At 56.3% G+C, this 15384-nt stretch overlaps 1 protein-coding gene across 1 annotated transcript in view; it reads left to right on the top strand.

The window, feature by feature from the left end:
• The first annotated feature begins 5 nt into the window (after window positions 1–5).
• Rilpl1 (Rab interacting lysosomal protein like 1) overlaps window positions 6–15384 on the top strand; it is a 24962-nt gene continuing 9583 nt past the window's right edge. Inside the window, exons 1-4 of the mRNA XM_010604313.1 lie at window positions 6–41; window positions 4314–4464; window positions 9028–9146; window positions 9635–9856. Of these exons, the coding sequence (XP_010602615.1) occupies window positions 6–41; window positions 4314–4464; window positions 9028–9146; window positions 9635–9856 (528 nt within the window). The remainder of the gene's footprint in view (window positions 42–4313; window positions 4465–9027; window positions 9147–9634; window positions 9857–15384) is intronic.

Genomic DNA, 15384 nt, shown 5'->3' with positions numbered 1-15384 from the left:
AGCGGATGGACCGCATCGAGAAGGAGCGCAAGCACCAGAAGGTGGGCCCGGCCCCGAGGTCCTGCGCCCCCGGAGCCGCCGCGGCCTGGGCCGAGTTGCTCAGTGTCTGTGCCGGGTGGCGCTCACCTTCCAGACCGGCTTCTAGGAATTGGACGTGACGAGGCGGGGAAGGCGCTCGGGCGGTACCCTTCTCTTCCCCTCGCCCTTTGGGACTCCCAGGCCCTGTCTGGATCCCGCCCCGAGTTCGAGCCCGAGTTCATCTTTGCCTCTTTCTCCCCGGTGCCCCCGGTCTGCTGACCGCCGTCCCTGCCGGGCGGTTTTCTGGCCTTGGCTGTGCTCTGATCCTCCCAGAACTCTGCGAGGTAGGATTCGCTTCCTGGGACAGAAGAGGAAACCGCGGGTCAGTGCGGGGGAGGGATTTGCCCCAGCCCGGGGGGAGATAGCTCTTCTCCACCCGCTTGATTCGGGGCAGCTTTGAAGCCGGCATCTGCCCCTGGAGCTGGTGACTCTCGGAATTGGGGCCTCCCCTGCGGGCTGGGAGTCCAGACAAGGTAACCAGAGGAGGAAGTGGGAGACGTGTGGTTTCCTGCCCTAACCTCAGCCCTTCCCACCGAGAATGGGAGGAAACGCCTTTCCTTGGGGGAATCAGGGTGCCCGGAGCAGGCCCCGGCCTGCTGTGTGGCCTTAGGAAATACCTTGACCTCTCTGAGCCTCCCTGGCTGGCATCATGTTGCCCCTTCTGATGGAACTGAATGTTTTCAAGGAAAGTGGCCAAATCTCACTGTGCAAGCTTGACGGAGAGAGCAGCCTGGTGGCCGCTGAGAGCTTGGGTCTCAGTGTCTCTCCTGGTCCTAGGCCCTGGGTGGGAAGGAAACTTGAGGTGTAGTTGGGCGGTGTCGCCAGGGTGACACGGGAAGCCTGGACAGTCCCCAGTCCCCAAGGGAGATTTGAGACTCCCAGGAACGGGGACTTTGTAGCCAAGACAGCCGGGTCTCAGACCCTGCCCTCCACAGGCTGTGCGGCTCGGGCAAAACCCCACCGCATCGTGCCTCAGTTTCCTCAGCCGTCAAGTGGGATGACCGTGTCCCTGCCTCAAGGGGCTGCGGGAGGCCCAAACTCAGGGCCAGCACTTGACCGGCAAGGGCGCTCAGCTTAAGTTACAGGGTAACAGGGCCATCTTGGTGGCACCTCTGTCCTGGTCGCGGAGGTCACTGGGCTGCAGGAGGGTGGGGTTGGCAGCCACAGCAGAGGCACTGGTTGCTCCTGGAGGACCACACCTCTGGCTTGTCCGCTAGCAGAGGGGAGGAGCTCACCTGCTGGGATCTTCCCCACGACCGGGCCCCTCTCCCTGGCTGGTCCCACTCAATCAACCTAGGCCACAGACCTATTGAGTTGTCTCCTTGCTCAGTCTGCAACCCTGTTGATGGTCCACAACATGCAAAAGGCCCTCCTTTTCATGTGGGTGCTGCAGAGCAGAAAAAAACTTGTTCTTATGTTACCGGGAGGAGGGTGACCAAGGTCACTGGGAAAAGACTGGATGACAGTAGTCTTTAGAAAGAGGAGTGGCCATGTGGCTATAATTGCATGTGACATAAACAGCCTGCGGTGTTCATATAGTCATTCGACAAATGTGTTGCTTGAGTAACTATTATGTGCTGGGCACTGTTCTGGCACTGAGGAGATGGTGCCATTCCGTAGTAGAATATGGCTTGCTGAGCACATAGGAAGACATGGTGAGGTTAATTATAGTGCATCTTACAGAACCCAGTAGGTCAGGACATCTTCACTCCAAGGTGTATTCTGTGTAAAGCCGGCCAGTGAGGTGTTTGGCATTCTTTCCCGCCACACCTCTGAAATCTGGCGTGTTAAACCCCACTGAACTTTTAATCCAGACCGGCCACTCCCAGGCTGGCCGTGCTGAAGCCCACTATGGTCCGAGTCAGTTCTGCAGGGTGTTGCAGTTTGAATGGGAGCAGGCAGGGTGTTTGTGGTGCACAGAAGGAGCCTCGGGCCTTGAATGAGCTCCGCCAGCACTCACCATGAGCTAGTGCCAAAGGAAGTAAAGCAAGGAGATGTGAAAAGCCTGGCTGGCCTGCGGGTGTAATAGAGGAGACTCCCCAGGAAAGCTTGCCTGAGGGGGCATCTTTTGAGCTGAGATGTACAGGAAGAAGAGGCACCAGCCACAGAGGGATCTAGGGAGAGGGGCCAGGCAGGTGATGACAGGTGCAAAGGTCCTGGGGTAGGAATGCACTTGGATGGCCAGTGTGGCTAGAGCAGCCACAGAAAGAGAAAGAGGAATGGGGGTGAGGTTGGAGGTGCTGGGCCTTGCAGGCTGGAGGAGTTTGAAAGGAGCCAGAGTTGACTAATCAGTGCTACCTTCTCAGCCTCGTGGGGCAGGATTAAATTCTTCATGGTCAGCTCAGTAGCTGGAACCAATTGCTAAGTAGACTAGTCCACTGAGAGGAAGGAAAAAAGTACACATCCGGGTGTGGTGATGCAGACGTGTAATGGCAGCTATACCGGAGGCTGAGGCAGGAGAATTGCCCAGGGTAATTTATGGAGACCTTGTCTCAAAATAAAATTTTAAAAAAGGATGGGAATGTAGCTCCCAGGTAAACTGGCCCTGGGTTTCATCCCTAGCATCGCGTGTGGGGAAGAAACCCAACCACTGAGCTGTAAAGTCGGTATTTGTGTTGCAGGGCTGCTGTGACATTGTAGCCCTTGCTTAGGGGCTCAGAACAGCAGACATTCGCCGCTGGGGGCCGGCATGTATTCTGAGGAGCTGCGGGTGCGGGGGAGACAGCCTTGGTATGAGTGTGTCAAGTCTTCGGGTCACATTCAGGTACTGGGGCTGTGGCTGCTGCTCAGCAGGATAGTGTGTGCCAAACATGTGGCAGGCCCTGGGTTCCATCACCAGCACTGCAAAAAAAGAAGTTAGGTATCAGGAGGCTGAGGCAGGAGGGTCGCCATATTTGAGGCCAGCCTGAGCTACATAGCGCAACCCTGTCTCACCACCCCCAAATAATAAAGTGTCAGGAAGGCTCTGGTCCTCTGGGACACTAGGAGAAGACTCCTTTTTCTCTCTCCCTTTCTTTCCTTTCCTTTTCTTTTCTATCTCTCTTTCCTTTTTTTTTTTTTTTCAAGTTTATTTTTTGAGACAAGGTCTTGCTATCTAGCTCAGGCTGGCGTCAAACTCTTGGGGATCTTCCTGCCTCACCCTCCTAGTTGCAGGGATCACTTGACTTAATCACATCGTAGAGCCCCTTCTGCTGTGCAGTCACAGTCAGGCTCCCAGGCCCACTGAGCTGGCCTTCAAGGAGTCACTCATGCCCGGTGGGCGCAGAGAGGAGCAGGCAGAAGAGCCGGGCTCCCTGAGGGTGCCAGGCATCCTGTCCATCACCATCATTCCTCCACTTGTTTTGGGGGGTTTTGAGACAGTCTTGCCACGTAGCCCAGGCTGGCCTCAAACTGGTAGTGACCCTCCTGCCTCAGCCTCCCGACTGCTGGGATCACAGGGGTGTGCCATGACACTGACTCATCCCAGTGTTCTGACCCTGATCTCACCCTTCACATCCCCTGGTGACCTCCAACCTGCTGCCTGTTTGCTTCGCTAATTCCTCTTGGGGCACCAGTGCCATAGGTTTCCTGGCAGGGGAGGCGGCTGGGGACTTATTTAAAGATGAGTGGAGGAGGAGGTGATGCTGACCATCCGGCCAGCTGGCTCCTGTGACAGATGTGGGCAGAGCGGAGGCAGCAGACGCCTCCTTGCCTCTCTGGGTGCCACCGTTTAACCTGAGGGACACATCACACCATCTGGCTCATGTCCAGGGCACCCACAGGTGGAGTGACTCGCCCTTCGCCAGAGAGACAGGCGGGATTCGGACTCAGGTGACACTGGAGTCCACGCCTTCAACCCTGAGCATGCAGGCAGAGCGGTGCTGCTTCCTGAACAGTTTCTGCTTTTACAAATACACCTTCTTTGGTGGGTGTGAGTGGCACAGGCTTGTATCTCAGCACTGGGAGGCTGAGGCAGGAGGATCTTGGAGAGTTCCAGGCCAGCCTGGACCACCCCTCCTGGCTTTAAACCGGTCTTATTTGCCCTTGCATCTACTGTGTGAGCCTGAGAGTTGGTCCCCAGTGGAGGCCCCAGGTGCTCAGGTGACATGCTGGAGGCCCCTGGAAAGACACCTGGGTACAGGGTGCTGTCATCTGGGCGTGAGCCTCTATCTGGAGACCAGGGCTTGGGACCCCGAGAGGTGTGGGGTGTCGGGACTCTGGCCTGGGCAGGCTGTGACCATGCGCCCACCCCCCAGGAGCTGGAGCTGGTGGAGGATGTGTGGCGAGGGGAAGCGCAGGACCTCCTGTCGCAGATTGCGCAGCTGCAGGAGGAGAACAAGCAGCTGATGACCAACCTCTCCCACAAGGACGCGGGCTTCTCAGAGGAGGATTTCCAGAGGCATGAAGGTAAGGGCCGCTGTGTCCCCTGAGCACCTTGATCGTGCCATGCCTGCACTTCATTTCCTTGCCCCTGTTGTCACTTCTGTTCACATCCTATCCGCCAGCCTGCAGAGGAGAGCACACAGGTCTGTTGCACAGGCTGTTATGGCCCCGCCATGTCAAATGCCTGTCTGGGCCCCAGGACGCAGATCCTGCCTTCCCAACCACATTCTGCAGTGGAGAGGTGAAGAGTGTGCGAACAGACAGATGGTCAGGCTCTAGAGATGTGCAGGGCTAGGCGGGTTGACCGAGAGCAGCCTGGGGCTTCGTTAGGGACAGTCACTGAGGATGCCAGGCAGAATCTTAAACTGATAGGGTGAGCTGCAAACACCTCAGAAAGAAGCAAGTGCAAAGGCCCTGGGCTCAAGGAGCACTGAGGGCAACCAGTCTCAGGAGACTGAGGCAGGAAGATCACCAAGAGTTAAAAGCCAGCCTGGTCTACATTGCGAGTTCAAGTCTGAACTACATAGGAAGACCCTGTCTCAAAAATACGAAAGTAAGCCAGGCGTGGTGGCACTTGCCTGTAATCCCAGCACTCCGGAGGCTGAGGCAGGAGGATCGCTGTGAATTGGAGATCAGCCTGGACTACATAGTGAGTTCTGGGTCAGTCTCAACTGCATAGTGAGACCCTGTCACAAAAAAAGCAAACAAAAGCAAAAAAACAAAAGTAACCTTCAGACGATGTTTGGAAGTGAGTGGCTTTGATCAGTGTGCTCCTGCTGTTCTGGATCTGACCCATGGGGCCGCCCTGGATTTTGTGGCCCGCAATTTCCCTGTTGCCTATGTCCTGCAGAATTTGCATATTGGTGTGGATCTGCTGCTTCCCCTCTTGGGGAGCAGAGAGGGCCCATCCTGGGGTTGACAGTACCCAGGCAGCCGGCCTGATTCCAGCTTCCGGAGCTCTGCCCTTTCCTGCGGGCGCCTCTGTCCTCCAGGCATGCGCATCAGGCTCCTCTGAGCCCCTGAGAATTTGCTGTCGTTTGTTGATCGACCAGGGCCACAGCAGTCACCTGCTCAATGCAGACAGCTGAGGTGCTAGCGCCCGTCCGGGGATGTGGCGCCCCTGCGGGAGCAGAGAGGTACAACTGCTCAGCACTTCTTCAGCTGGGGGTGCAGCACAGTGACAAGTGGGAGCCGCGTGTGCATAGGGCCTGGATTCTGTCCCCAGCTCTGCAGAGCCAAAGGCCGGACTCCCACCCCGTCCCAGCCAGCCTGCTCCCTCCGTGGACTCGCCTGTGCTGGACATTTCCACAGTGGGGTCAGACGCCATGTGGGTTTTTGTCTGTCTGGCTGCTTTTGTGGGGCAGAGGATACTCGGAGTCGAACCTGAGGCCTTTGCATTGAGCTAAATCGCCAGCCCTTTTTTCACGTTTTTGTTCTGGGAAAGGGTCTTGCTAAGTCACTAAATTGGCCAGACTGGGCTGGAACTTGCAGTCCTCCTTCCTGCCTCAGCCTCCTGAGCACTGGATTACAGGTGTGCGCCACCACGCCAGGCTGTGTTTCCATCTTTTTTTCTGTGCTATCTCTGAGAGCGCATGCAGTGACCTGGGAACGCCTCTGCCTGCCCAGTGAAGCCCCAGAGGCCTGGAGAGCCGCTAGCTGGGCTCCTGGGTGAAGCCTGTGGCCTCCCCAGTGCATGCTGGGAGCGTGCTCAGCCCCTGCAGGGTCCTGGGTTCCCGCTGAGCTTGTCATACCGCAGCCCACTGGCAGGGACACAGCAGAACACACCAGGAGGAGGAAGTCAGGACCTGGGGCTGGACTGACAACACTCAGGTACCTGGCAGAGGCTGGTGGAGAGCTGGGGTGAAGGGTGCCTGGAAGGGCCAGTCCTCATCTGGAGCCTGACATGCAGTATTGGGCTCAGACGAGGGGCGCCTTCACCACCAAGCCACGTCCCCAGCGTCTTTAAAAAGGAATTTTATTGTGAGACAGGATCTTGCTAAGCTGTCCAGGCTGATCTCAAATCTGAGATCCTCCTGCCTCAGCCTCCCACAGTGCTGGGATGACACCATGCCCGGACAAAGTGCCCAGATTCCAATGTGCCCCTCCACCTGCTGGGCAGCACACAGGGAAGTGAACCACAGGTGTCTGCCCTGGCTCGGGGGTTGCAGAGAGGCACTTGTGTGGGAAGAGTGCTTCAGACCTTGAGAGCAGCTTAGAGACCAGGGCTGGGGAGGTGGCCTTGTGGGCACGGACTGCAGGGAGGCCTGGCGGAGCCGACGCAGGGAAACAGAAGGTGGGGGTCTTTCTATTGGCGCAGGAGAAAAGCAACAAAAACAGGGGAGGACGGTTTTAATCTGTGTAACCCAGTAGGCCCAAAACTCTATCTTTTCGGCTGTAATCAGTGAAACTATCAGCAGGATATTTTGCAGTCCTGTTTTGTTCATGCCGAGTCTTTGCAACCCAGTATGGGTGTGTGGGTGTCAATATAGTGAGAATGCACATAGCATGAAATGTACTGTCTTGGTTTTGGTTTTTCTTTTCTTTTCTTTCTTTTTGGTACTAGTGACTGGACCCAGGGCCTTTAAATTGAGCCACAACCCCAACCCTTATATTTTTTATTTTGAGATGGGGTCTTGCTGAGTCGCCCAGGCTGGGCTCACACCTGCATCCTCCTGCCTCAGCCTCCCGAGTGCTGGGATTACATGTGTGGGCCACCTCTCCCAGCATGGGCTCACTTTAAGAGCATGATGATGTCAAGGTGAGGTGTGGAGGGGGCATCAGCAAACCCATCTTGCAGACCACCAAAGGGAGACTTGAGTGAAAACCACAGCTGAGTACATGGTCCCTAGGGGGTGATGTGCCCTGCTGTCGTGGCAAGGAGGACCTGGGTCTGAGTCCCAGCACTGGGACTTTGAGCAGTTTGTCTCAAGGCCTCAGTTTTCTTTTGGGGGGGTACCAGGGCTTGAACTCAGGACCTTGTGATTACGAGGCAGGCGGCTGTACCTCTGAACTAAATCCCCGGCCCATCAGAGCCTCAGTTTTCTGTACCTATAAAATGGGACCAATGTTAAAACAACAGCAGGGAATAAAGGCCCAGTGTGGTGGTACGCGCCTGTAATCTCAACACTCAGGAGGCTGAGGCAGGAAGATCACTTCAACTTCCAGGCAAGCTTGAACTACACAGTGAGACCCTGTCTCAAAACAAAAACCCAAAATAAAATGAAAACGATGGCAAAGACGATAGTAGCACCCACTTCCAGGGCTGGTGGGAGAAGACAGTGGGGCCTGCAGGGGAGGAGCCAGTCTGCTTCCCTGCTGCCAGCCCTGCAGTTCAGAGATGACCGAGCCCCCCAGCTGTGCTGTCCCAGGGCTGTGGGGCAGGGCCTGGGTTAGGCCATGTTGCACACCCTTCTGCAGGCTGCTGGCTCCTGGTGGTGGCTGGTGGCCTGGGAGGTCCAGAGGTCAGGAAAGATGGGGGTGGGCCAAGCCACTCAGGGAGGGCGTCGCCCCAAGTTCTCTGCCACGGGTCCTGTGGATGCCCCTCCCCCTGTGCTTGAGACCCATGCCCAGTCCCCTCATCACCTGAGTGCCACCTCTGCATAGTGGCGGTGGGATGGGGACTCCGTCCTGGGCTGCACCGGGGCCCTAGAGACATCACTTGCTTGTCATACAGAGGCGGAGGGTGTGACACGAAGGAGGCCAGGGCAAGGCAGCCCTGGGCCAAGGGACATTAGAAGAGGGGCACAGTTGTCTCTGAACCTCCAAACAGCTGACTTTGAGCTTGTAGCTTCTGGAATGATGAGAAAGTTGTTTCTGATGGCTTAAGCTACACATTTGTTCTTTGTTGTTGTTGTTTTCTGGGTTGATTTGTTTTGAGACAGGGTCTTGCTATGTAGCCCAAGGTGGCCTTACACTGCAGGGATACTCCTGTCTCAGCCTCCCGAGTGCTGGAATCATGGGCGTGTGTGCCACCATGCCCAGCATAAAGCTGCCAGACTTGTTGACCATTTGTACAGCAGTCACAGGAAGGTCACGGGGCTCACCCACTCCCCTAATGGCCGCTGCTGTATGCAGTGCTGGGTGAGGCTCAGGGAGAGGACAAAAGGGGCCCCAGCCCTTGCAGGCTCCTCAGAACCCAGGTGGCCCGTCGGGAACAAGCAGGACCCAGACAGCAGCCTGACGCCTCCGGGAACAGGATGAAGCACAGTGATTCACCTGTCCCCCAGCGCCCTGGCCAGACACCAGCTGCCCACGGTGTGCAGGTGACCACCGAGGCCACCCAGGGTCAAGGGCTGGAGGCGACTCCTCCCCCTGCTAAGGAGATGTTTCAGATTCCTGGTTGCTGTAAGAATGACGTGAGGGTGATACGGGGCGGGATGAAGAGAAGCTAACAGGTAGTGGGGACACGGGGAGGGACAGGCTCTGAGCAGAGGAGACAGCAGGGACCAAGACGCTAGGTGGGCGGAGCTCAGAGGCTGGGAGGAAGGGGAGAGGCAGGGAGGACAGGCCCAGGCCACTGGGGGCGGGGCTCGCCTAAGCCCCGCCCAGGCTCGCGGTGGGCGGGCTCACCATTGGCTCCGCCCCCAGGCATGTCGGAGCGCGAGCGGCAGGTGATGAAGAGGCTGAAGGAGGTGGTGGACAAACAGCGGGATGAGATCCGCGCCAAGGACCGTGAGCTCGGGCTGAAGAGCGAGGACGTGGAGGCTGTAAGTGTCGCCACACCTGCCCCAGCCTCTCCCTCTCGCGCCCCCTGCTGGTGACTGGACGTTCTGGCCTTGGCTGGGGGGGTGGTCCACACAGCAACTCTGGGGCGACCTCAGCTGGGTCTCCCAGGAGAGCAGGAGGGGAAGGGGCCCTCTGTGACCAGGCTCCTGCAGCAGCCTGGACTGGTCCCCAAGGCTGCCCCTGGAACCCAAGCAGTGTCCACCTGATTCTCAAAACCTGTGGCTTCCATTTGAGGAAAAGTGTCGTGTTGTAATGTATAACAAGACACTTAGCCTCCGTCTGCCATAAAATTACCACAGTAAATATACAAATTGCCCATCTTGGGTGTCAACCAAGTCATAGACTGTAAACGGATAACAAATAATGTTCACACCACCCATGGCACACCTGGAGATGGCTTGCTTTTGTGCAGTGTACAACCTGAGCTACTGTATGTGACAGCTCTGCAATGCCTTCTGTCTCTTTGCAGCTGCAGCAGCAGCAGACTCGACTAATGAAGATCAACCATGACCTTCGCCACCGGGTCACTGTGGTGGAGGCCCAGGGGAAGGCTCTGATTGAGCAGAAGGTGGAGCTAGAGGCAGATCTGCAAACCAAAGAGCAGGAGATGGGCACGCTGCGGGCGGAACTTGGCAAGCTGCGGGAGAGACTGCAGGGCGAGGTCAGCCAGAACGGGCAGGAGGAGCCTGAGGTGAGAGGAAAGTGGTGCCCAGCTGTGGAGGGGGAGCTGCCTTGACGTCCCCAGCGTGTGTGAGGGAACGGGAGGTGGACAGAGCGAGTTGCTGCCTGAGGAGGAGCGGCTGGACAGGGCAGAGCCCAACCTGGAGCCCAGGACTCCCAGCTTCTGGTGGGAGGTGGTGAGCACAGTGATGTTCCCAGGCTGACACGCACCGTCCACCCATTGATTGATTCATCCATCCGCCCGTTCACATGAGTGTCAGCCGCACAGCAGGCTCAGAGAGAGCGCGTGGGCAAAGCACAGAGCTGCCCCGTCCACCCAGAGCCCCCAGCTGTGCATGGAGGCAGGGCCACAGGAGCCAGGGGTCCCGGGAACAGCGCATGCGGTGGCAGTATGTGGAGGGATCAACCGAAGTGTAGTGCAGCACAGTTTCACCCTCGAGGAATGTGGGAGCTGGGTACGGTGGCTGTATCTGTAATCCCGGTACTCTGAAGACGGAGACTGAGTTCAAGGCCAGCCTGGGCAAATTAAGGACTGAGCCAGACCCTGCTTCAGATAAAGAATGGTTGGGGCCGGGGATTTATTTAGCTCAGTGGTTCGGTGGCCTGCCTTGCAAGCGCAAGGACCCTAGTTCAATCCCTGGTACCAAAAAAAAAAAAAAAGAATGAAAAATGGTTAAAGGGTTGGAGATTTAGCTCAGTGGTGCCACCACCTGCCTCGAAAGTGCAAGGACCCGTATTTGATCCCCAGTACCTCCCATAAAATGGTTGAGGATGTAGCTCATCGCAGAGGTCATAGGTTCAATCCCTGGTACTGTGCACACACGTACACACACTCACACTCCGAGTGGCAGACACGGGGTCACCTGCTGCATCAGGACAGTGTCCAGAGACCGCTGTGGGCTGCAGGATGGTGATGGGTAGCTGCTGCTGCTGCTGCTGTTGGGCACAGCACTGCTTTGGGGGTGAGGGAAATATTCTGGAAGGAGCTGGCAGTGCTGGTGTTGGTGGCACAGCTTGGGCTCTGGAACCCTGAGCTTTGTACAGCTGTCATGGTACCTGACTGCCACCTGGACCCTGCCTGGAGAGGGGCACGGAGACGGCTGTGGTGTGAGCCAGCTGGCCTGGGTGTAAGTCTAGGTTCTGCTGCTCCCCTCCTCTGTGGCCTTCAGTATGTTGTTAGCCTGTCTGTGCCTCAGTTTCTTTCCATAATAATAGGAATCGTAGCTGGGTCTGACAGTGCACGAGGCTGAGGCAGGAGGATCAGCCTGCACTGCGTACTGAGTTTAAGGCCACCCTGAACTATATATGAGACCCTGTCTCAGAAAAACAAAGCAAAGCAAAAAACTAAAAGCTGGGGGTGGAGGTGCTCACCTGTCATCCTAGCACTTTGGGAGGCTGAGGCAGGAAGACTGAAGAGTTTGAGCCCAGTGTAGGCAGTTCAGTGACTTAGCAAGACCCTGTCTTAAAATAAGAAGGGCTGGAGCTAAATGTGGCTGCATGGGAAGGCCCTGGATTCAGTCCGCAGTAGCCACACAACAGCACAACCCCAGAATAAGAACATTTCCCCACGTGTTACGACATTTGGATGGCATGGTCCGTGTGCAGCTGCTGTTCGCTGTTGTGACGTCGCCATTAGAATCCAGTGATCAAAATGGCTCCAGGAGGTGCTTGAGGGAGAGGAACTGGGGAGCTGAGCCCCAGGCAGGAGGGCAGTGTGCAGAGGCCCTGTGCCTGGAGATACCACAGTGACTCAAAAGTGTGCGGAGTGGGAATGGTGGCTGGGCCAAGGCCGCAGAGATGCTGGGGTGCTTTGGGGACTGGTGTGGGGGCCTGACTTGGAGACACCACAGCCCCCCAGGCACATTCTCTAGCCTGTCCTGTGTCCCCAGCCCCCAGAGACCTGCCCAGTGCACCAGCGGACCCAGCTCTGTCCTCCCAACCCGCAGCCCTGCCCTGGCTGCAAGGGACAGCGGAGTCCTGGTTTCCACTGTGAGGGCTTCTCCAGCAGGCTGTAGTCACTGTGTTCCTTGGTGCCAACCCCAGTGGCAAGAAATTGCCTTGCACCCAGAAGAACTGGGGGATGGTTTTTTTATTTTGAGACAAGAGTCTTTTGAGTTTCCCAAGCTGTCCTTGATCTTGGGATCCTCCTGCCTCAGCCTCCCAGAATGCTAGGATAACAGGTGTGCCCCCACCCCTGGCTTTCATAGCTGTTTTTTAAAGTGAGGTCCTGGTGGCTGGTGTGGGAAGCAGGGTGTAAGTGCAGCCTGAAGTGGTACTTGGTGGTCCCAGAAGTCCCTGCATATGATTGTAACAGTCGTCCCTTCTGCAGTGCCAGGGACTGTCCCGAGGGGTGCTCACAGGCGCTCCAATGAGCCCGGTGGTGGGGAACAGGTCCAAGAAGCTGCGGGGTAGAGGCTAGTTCAGGTGCTGCTTCTCTCACCCCCGTCGGTTGGTCTCCCAGGCCTCCCTGGCGTGCGACTGGGCTGCTCTCTTTCCCTTGAGATGTGCCCAGGCAGCCCCCGGGGACCAGCAAACAGGAGAAAACCCCAGCCACCTTGCGCCCCCAGGGAATAAGCCTAGAAGGATTTTAATCTCCTGATGCCGCCTTGGACTCGGGCCACCTGTGCTGCCTGGCACTCATGGGCAGTCAGGCCCAAAGGCAGGAACCCACACACCTGACAGGGCCCCTAAGCTCCAAGATCAGGGCCTCTCAGAAAAGAGCTGTCCTTTCTGCAGAGAAAAGAGCTCAGGTCTGAGGCTGCCTTTCTGTGGCAATGAGGACAGCCAACTGGGGGGCTGGAGCCACAGCAGCACTGAGTGTGTCCAGAGGACCCCAGTGTCAGGTGGGAAGGGCACTTGGAAATAGCACTGTGCCACTGAGACCCAGAGCGGCCATAAAGGCCCAGGAGTAGCCCTGGCCAGAGCCTCTTGGGCTCTGCCGTCTCCATTGTGAGCACCCATGGCCAATGGTCCCTGCAGGGACACAAGGGGCAGGTCCCCAGGAGTGGCAGGGCCAGTGCTGTCTGGGGAGGCAGAGCTGACCTGAGGCTTGGGGCTACAGCAGAGGCCAGACAGGGAGGGAGAGAGCTGGGAGGAAGCACGCGTGTCATGGAGAGCCCAGTCTCTAGTAAGTTTCCAAAATGAAGTTCTAAACACAGGCTTTGGTATGAAATCTCCTGGTCATAAACACTTAGCAGCTAAATAGATGTGATTTGATTTTCAGTGGGAATTAAATCCAGGACCTTCACACTTTTCTACATCTTCAGCCTTTTTTTCTTTTTGTTTATTGTTTTTATCTTTTGTTGTGTTGTTCTGTGGATTTTTGTTGTTGTTGTTGTTGTTGTTTTTGGTACCAGGTATTGAACTTGGGTCCTTGTGCTTGTGAGGCAGGTGACTGAACCACTAAGCTAAATCCCTGGCCCTGTTTGTTTATTATTTGAGACAGGGTCTCACTGTGTAGTTCAGGTTGAACTCACTATGTAGCCCAGGCTGAAGTAAAACTCACAATGATCCTCCTGCTTCAGCCTCCTGAGCATTGGGATTACAGGCGCCTTTTTAATTTTTTGAGACAGTCTTGCTAAGTCACTATGTTGTCTGGGCTGGACTTGAACTTGTGATCCTCCTGCCTCAGTATCCCAGAATGCAGGGATTACAGGTATGGTCCACCATGACTGGCCACCAGATTTTAGAACACAGTGAGGACGAGACCAAATGAGAGGCACAGGCGAGACCTACGGGCCCTCCTTTTTGCATCTGGCCAGTGTCACTTGGTGCTCAGTTTGTGGCGAACTCCTACATAGCCTCAGGACCCCATGCACAGAGGCTGCCCCTGCAGTGAGGTCTTCCTCGTTCTCGATGTCCGCCTCGTAAGCGTCTGTTCAGGTCCATCTTCCCTTCACCCCACCTGTCAGGATCTCTTCCCAACACTGAGCTCAGCCGGCAGCAAGGTGCAGAGTTCATGCTCAGTAAGCGCTGGAGGAATATTAGACGCCGAGGTGCGCTCCTGGGCCCCCAGGCAGGCGCCCGCTAAGTTCCGGTCACCGCTGAAGAGGGAGGACAGGGCTGACTGTGTGGCTGGGGGTGGCATCAGGGAGCAGCCGGGAGAGGGCACCCTGAGGACAGGGACACAGCCACCCTGGCGTCACTGAGGCTCTGCAGCTCTTCCCCGCTGTGGCTCCTGTCTCCTGGTTTGCCCATGTGCTGTCCGCTCTCAAGCACCCCCCACCACCACAGAACGGCCCGGCCGGGACTCTGAGACAAGCATCGCAGCTCAGCTGCCAGAGTCCTGGACTCTTGGCCCTGTGCCCGCATCTGGCTGGGGTCCTGAGTCCCTGTGTCGCTGTGGGCTGCTTGGGACCTAGGCAGGGTGTCTGTTTCTACACCTTCCCCTGTTCTGCAGCTAGTACTGGGGATCAAACTTGGGTCCTTATGCTTTCGAGGCAGGCATGTTCCTCAGCTCTCTGTCCCAGCCACCATCCCAGCCTCTGTCTGCTCCTTCAAGCTGGCCTTGGGACAGGGCCAGGAGGGTGCCTGTGACACTATTTGCAAATCCCTTGCTATCAAAGAAAATGGGAAATGGGAAATGGGTCAGGTGGTGGTGCACACCTGGAATCCTCACACTGGGAGGCTGAGGCAGGAGGGTTGCTAGTTCAGGCCCAGCCTGGGCAATTTACTTTGCAGGATCCTGTCTCAATTTTTTTAATTTAAAAATTGCTGGGGAGGGCTGCGGATTTAGCACTGCCTGCCTCACAAGCATAAGGTCCTGAGTTCAATTCCTGGTATCAAAAAAAAAAAAAAAAAGAGCTGGGGATGTAGCTCAGTTCAAAGGCCTTGGGTTCGGTTCTGTCCCCTGTACCACGTACATACACAGAACAGGAAATGGGCTGGGGTGTAGCTCGGTGGTAGAGCTTGTGCTCAGCGTTCATGAAGACTGGGTGGAACAGAACGTAGAGAAACCAGAACCCCTGGACATGGATGGGGATGTAAAATCCTGAAGCCACTGTGGAAACAGAAAAGTTAATTGAGTGTTAGAGTCACCACTGACCACAGTGGCACACTCCTAGAATCCCAGGGCTCAGGAGGCTGAGTCTGGAGGGTCACCATGAGTTTGAGGCCAGCCTGAACTACATGGTGAGATCTTGTCTTAAAAAACCAAAAAACACAACAAAAATCCCCAGAGTCAGAGTCCCCGTAAGACCCTACAGCTCTGCCTAAGCGTGTACCCTACAGAAGGGAAACTTGTGTCCAAACAGGAGGACGTAAAGAAGACGTGCAGGAAGGCCTCAGTACCGCTCTTCATAATAGCCAAAAGGCAGCCACAGTTGTGACAAGCCTAGGAGCTGGACACCACTCAGGAGGGTGAGACAGGAGGGATTTTTTTGTTTTGTTTTTTTTTGGTTTTGGTTTTTTGAGACAGGGTCTCACTATGTAGTTGAGACTGACCTAGAACTCACTATGTAGCCCAGGCTGGTCTCGAACTCACAATGATCCTCCTGCCTCAGCCTCCCGAGTGCTGGGATTACAGGCGTGCGCCACCAC

Source organism: Fukomys damarensis, unplaced genomic scaffold (genome assembly GCF_012274545.1).
Source record: "Fukomys damarensis isolate Sample0158 unplaced genomic scaffold, DMR_v1.0_HiC HiC_scaffold_12, whole genome shotgun sequence".
In the NCBI taxonomy this organism is placed as follows: Eukaryota; Metazoa; Chordata; class Mammalia; order Rodentia; family Bathyergidae; genus Fukomys; species Fukomys damarensis.
The sequence above is the reverse complement of the archived record's forward strand: the minus strand, read 5'-3'. Positions and strand labels throughout refer to the sequence as shown.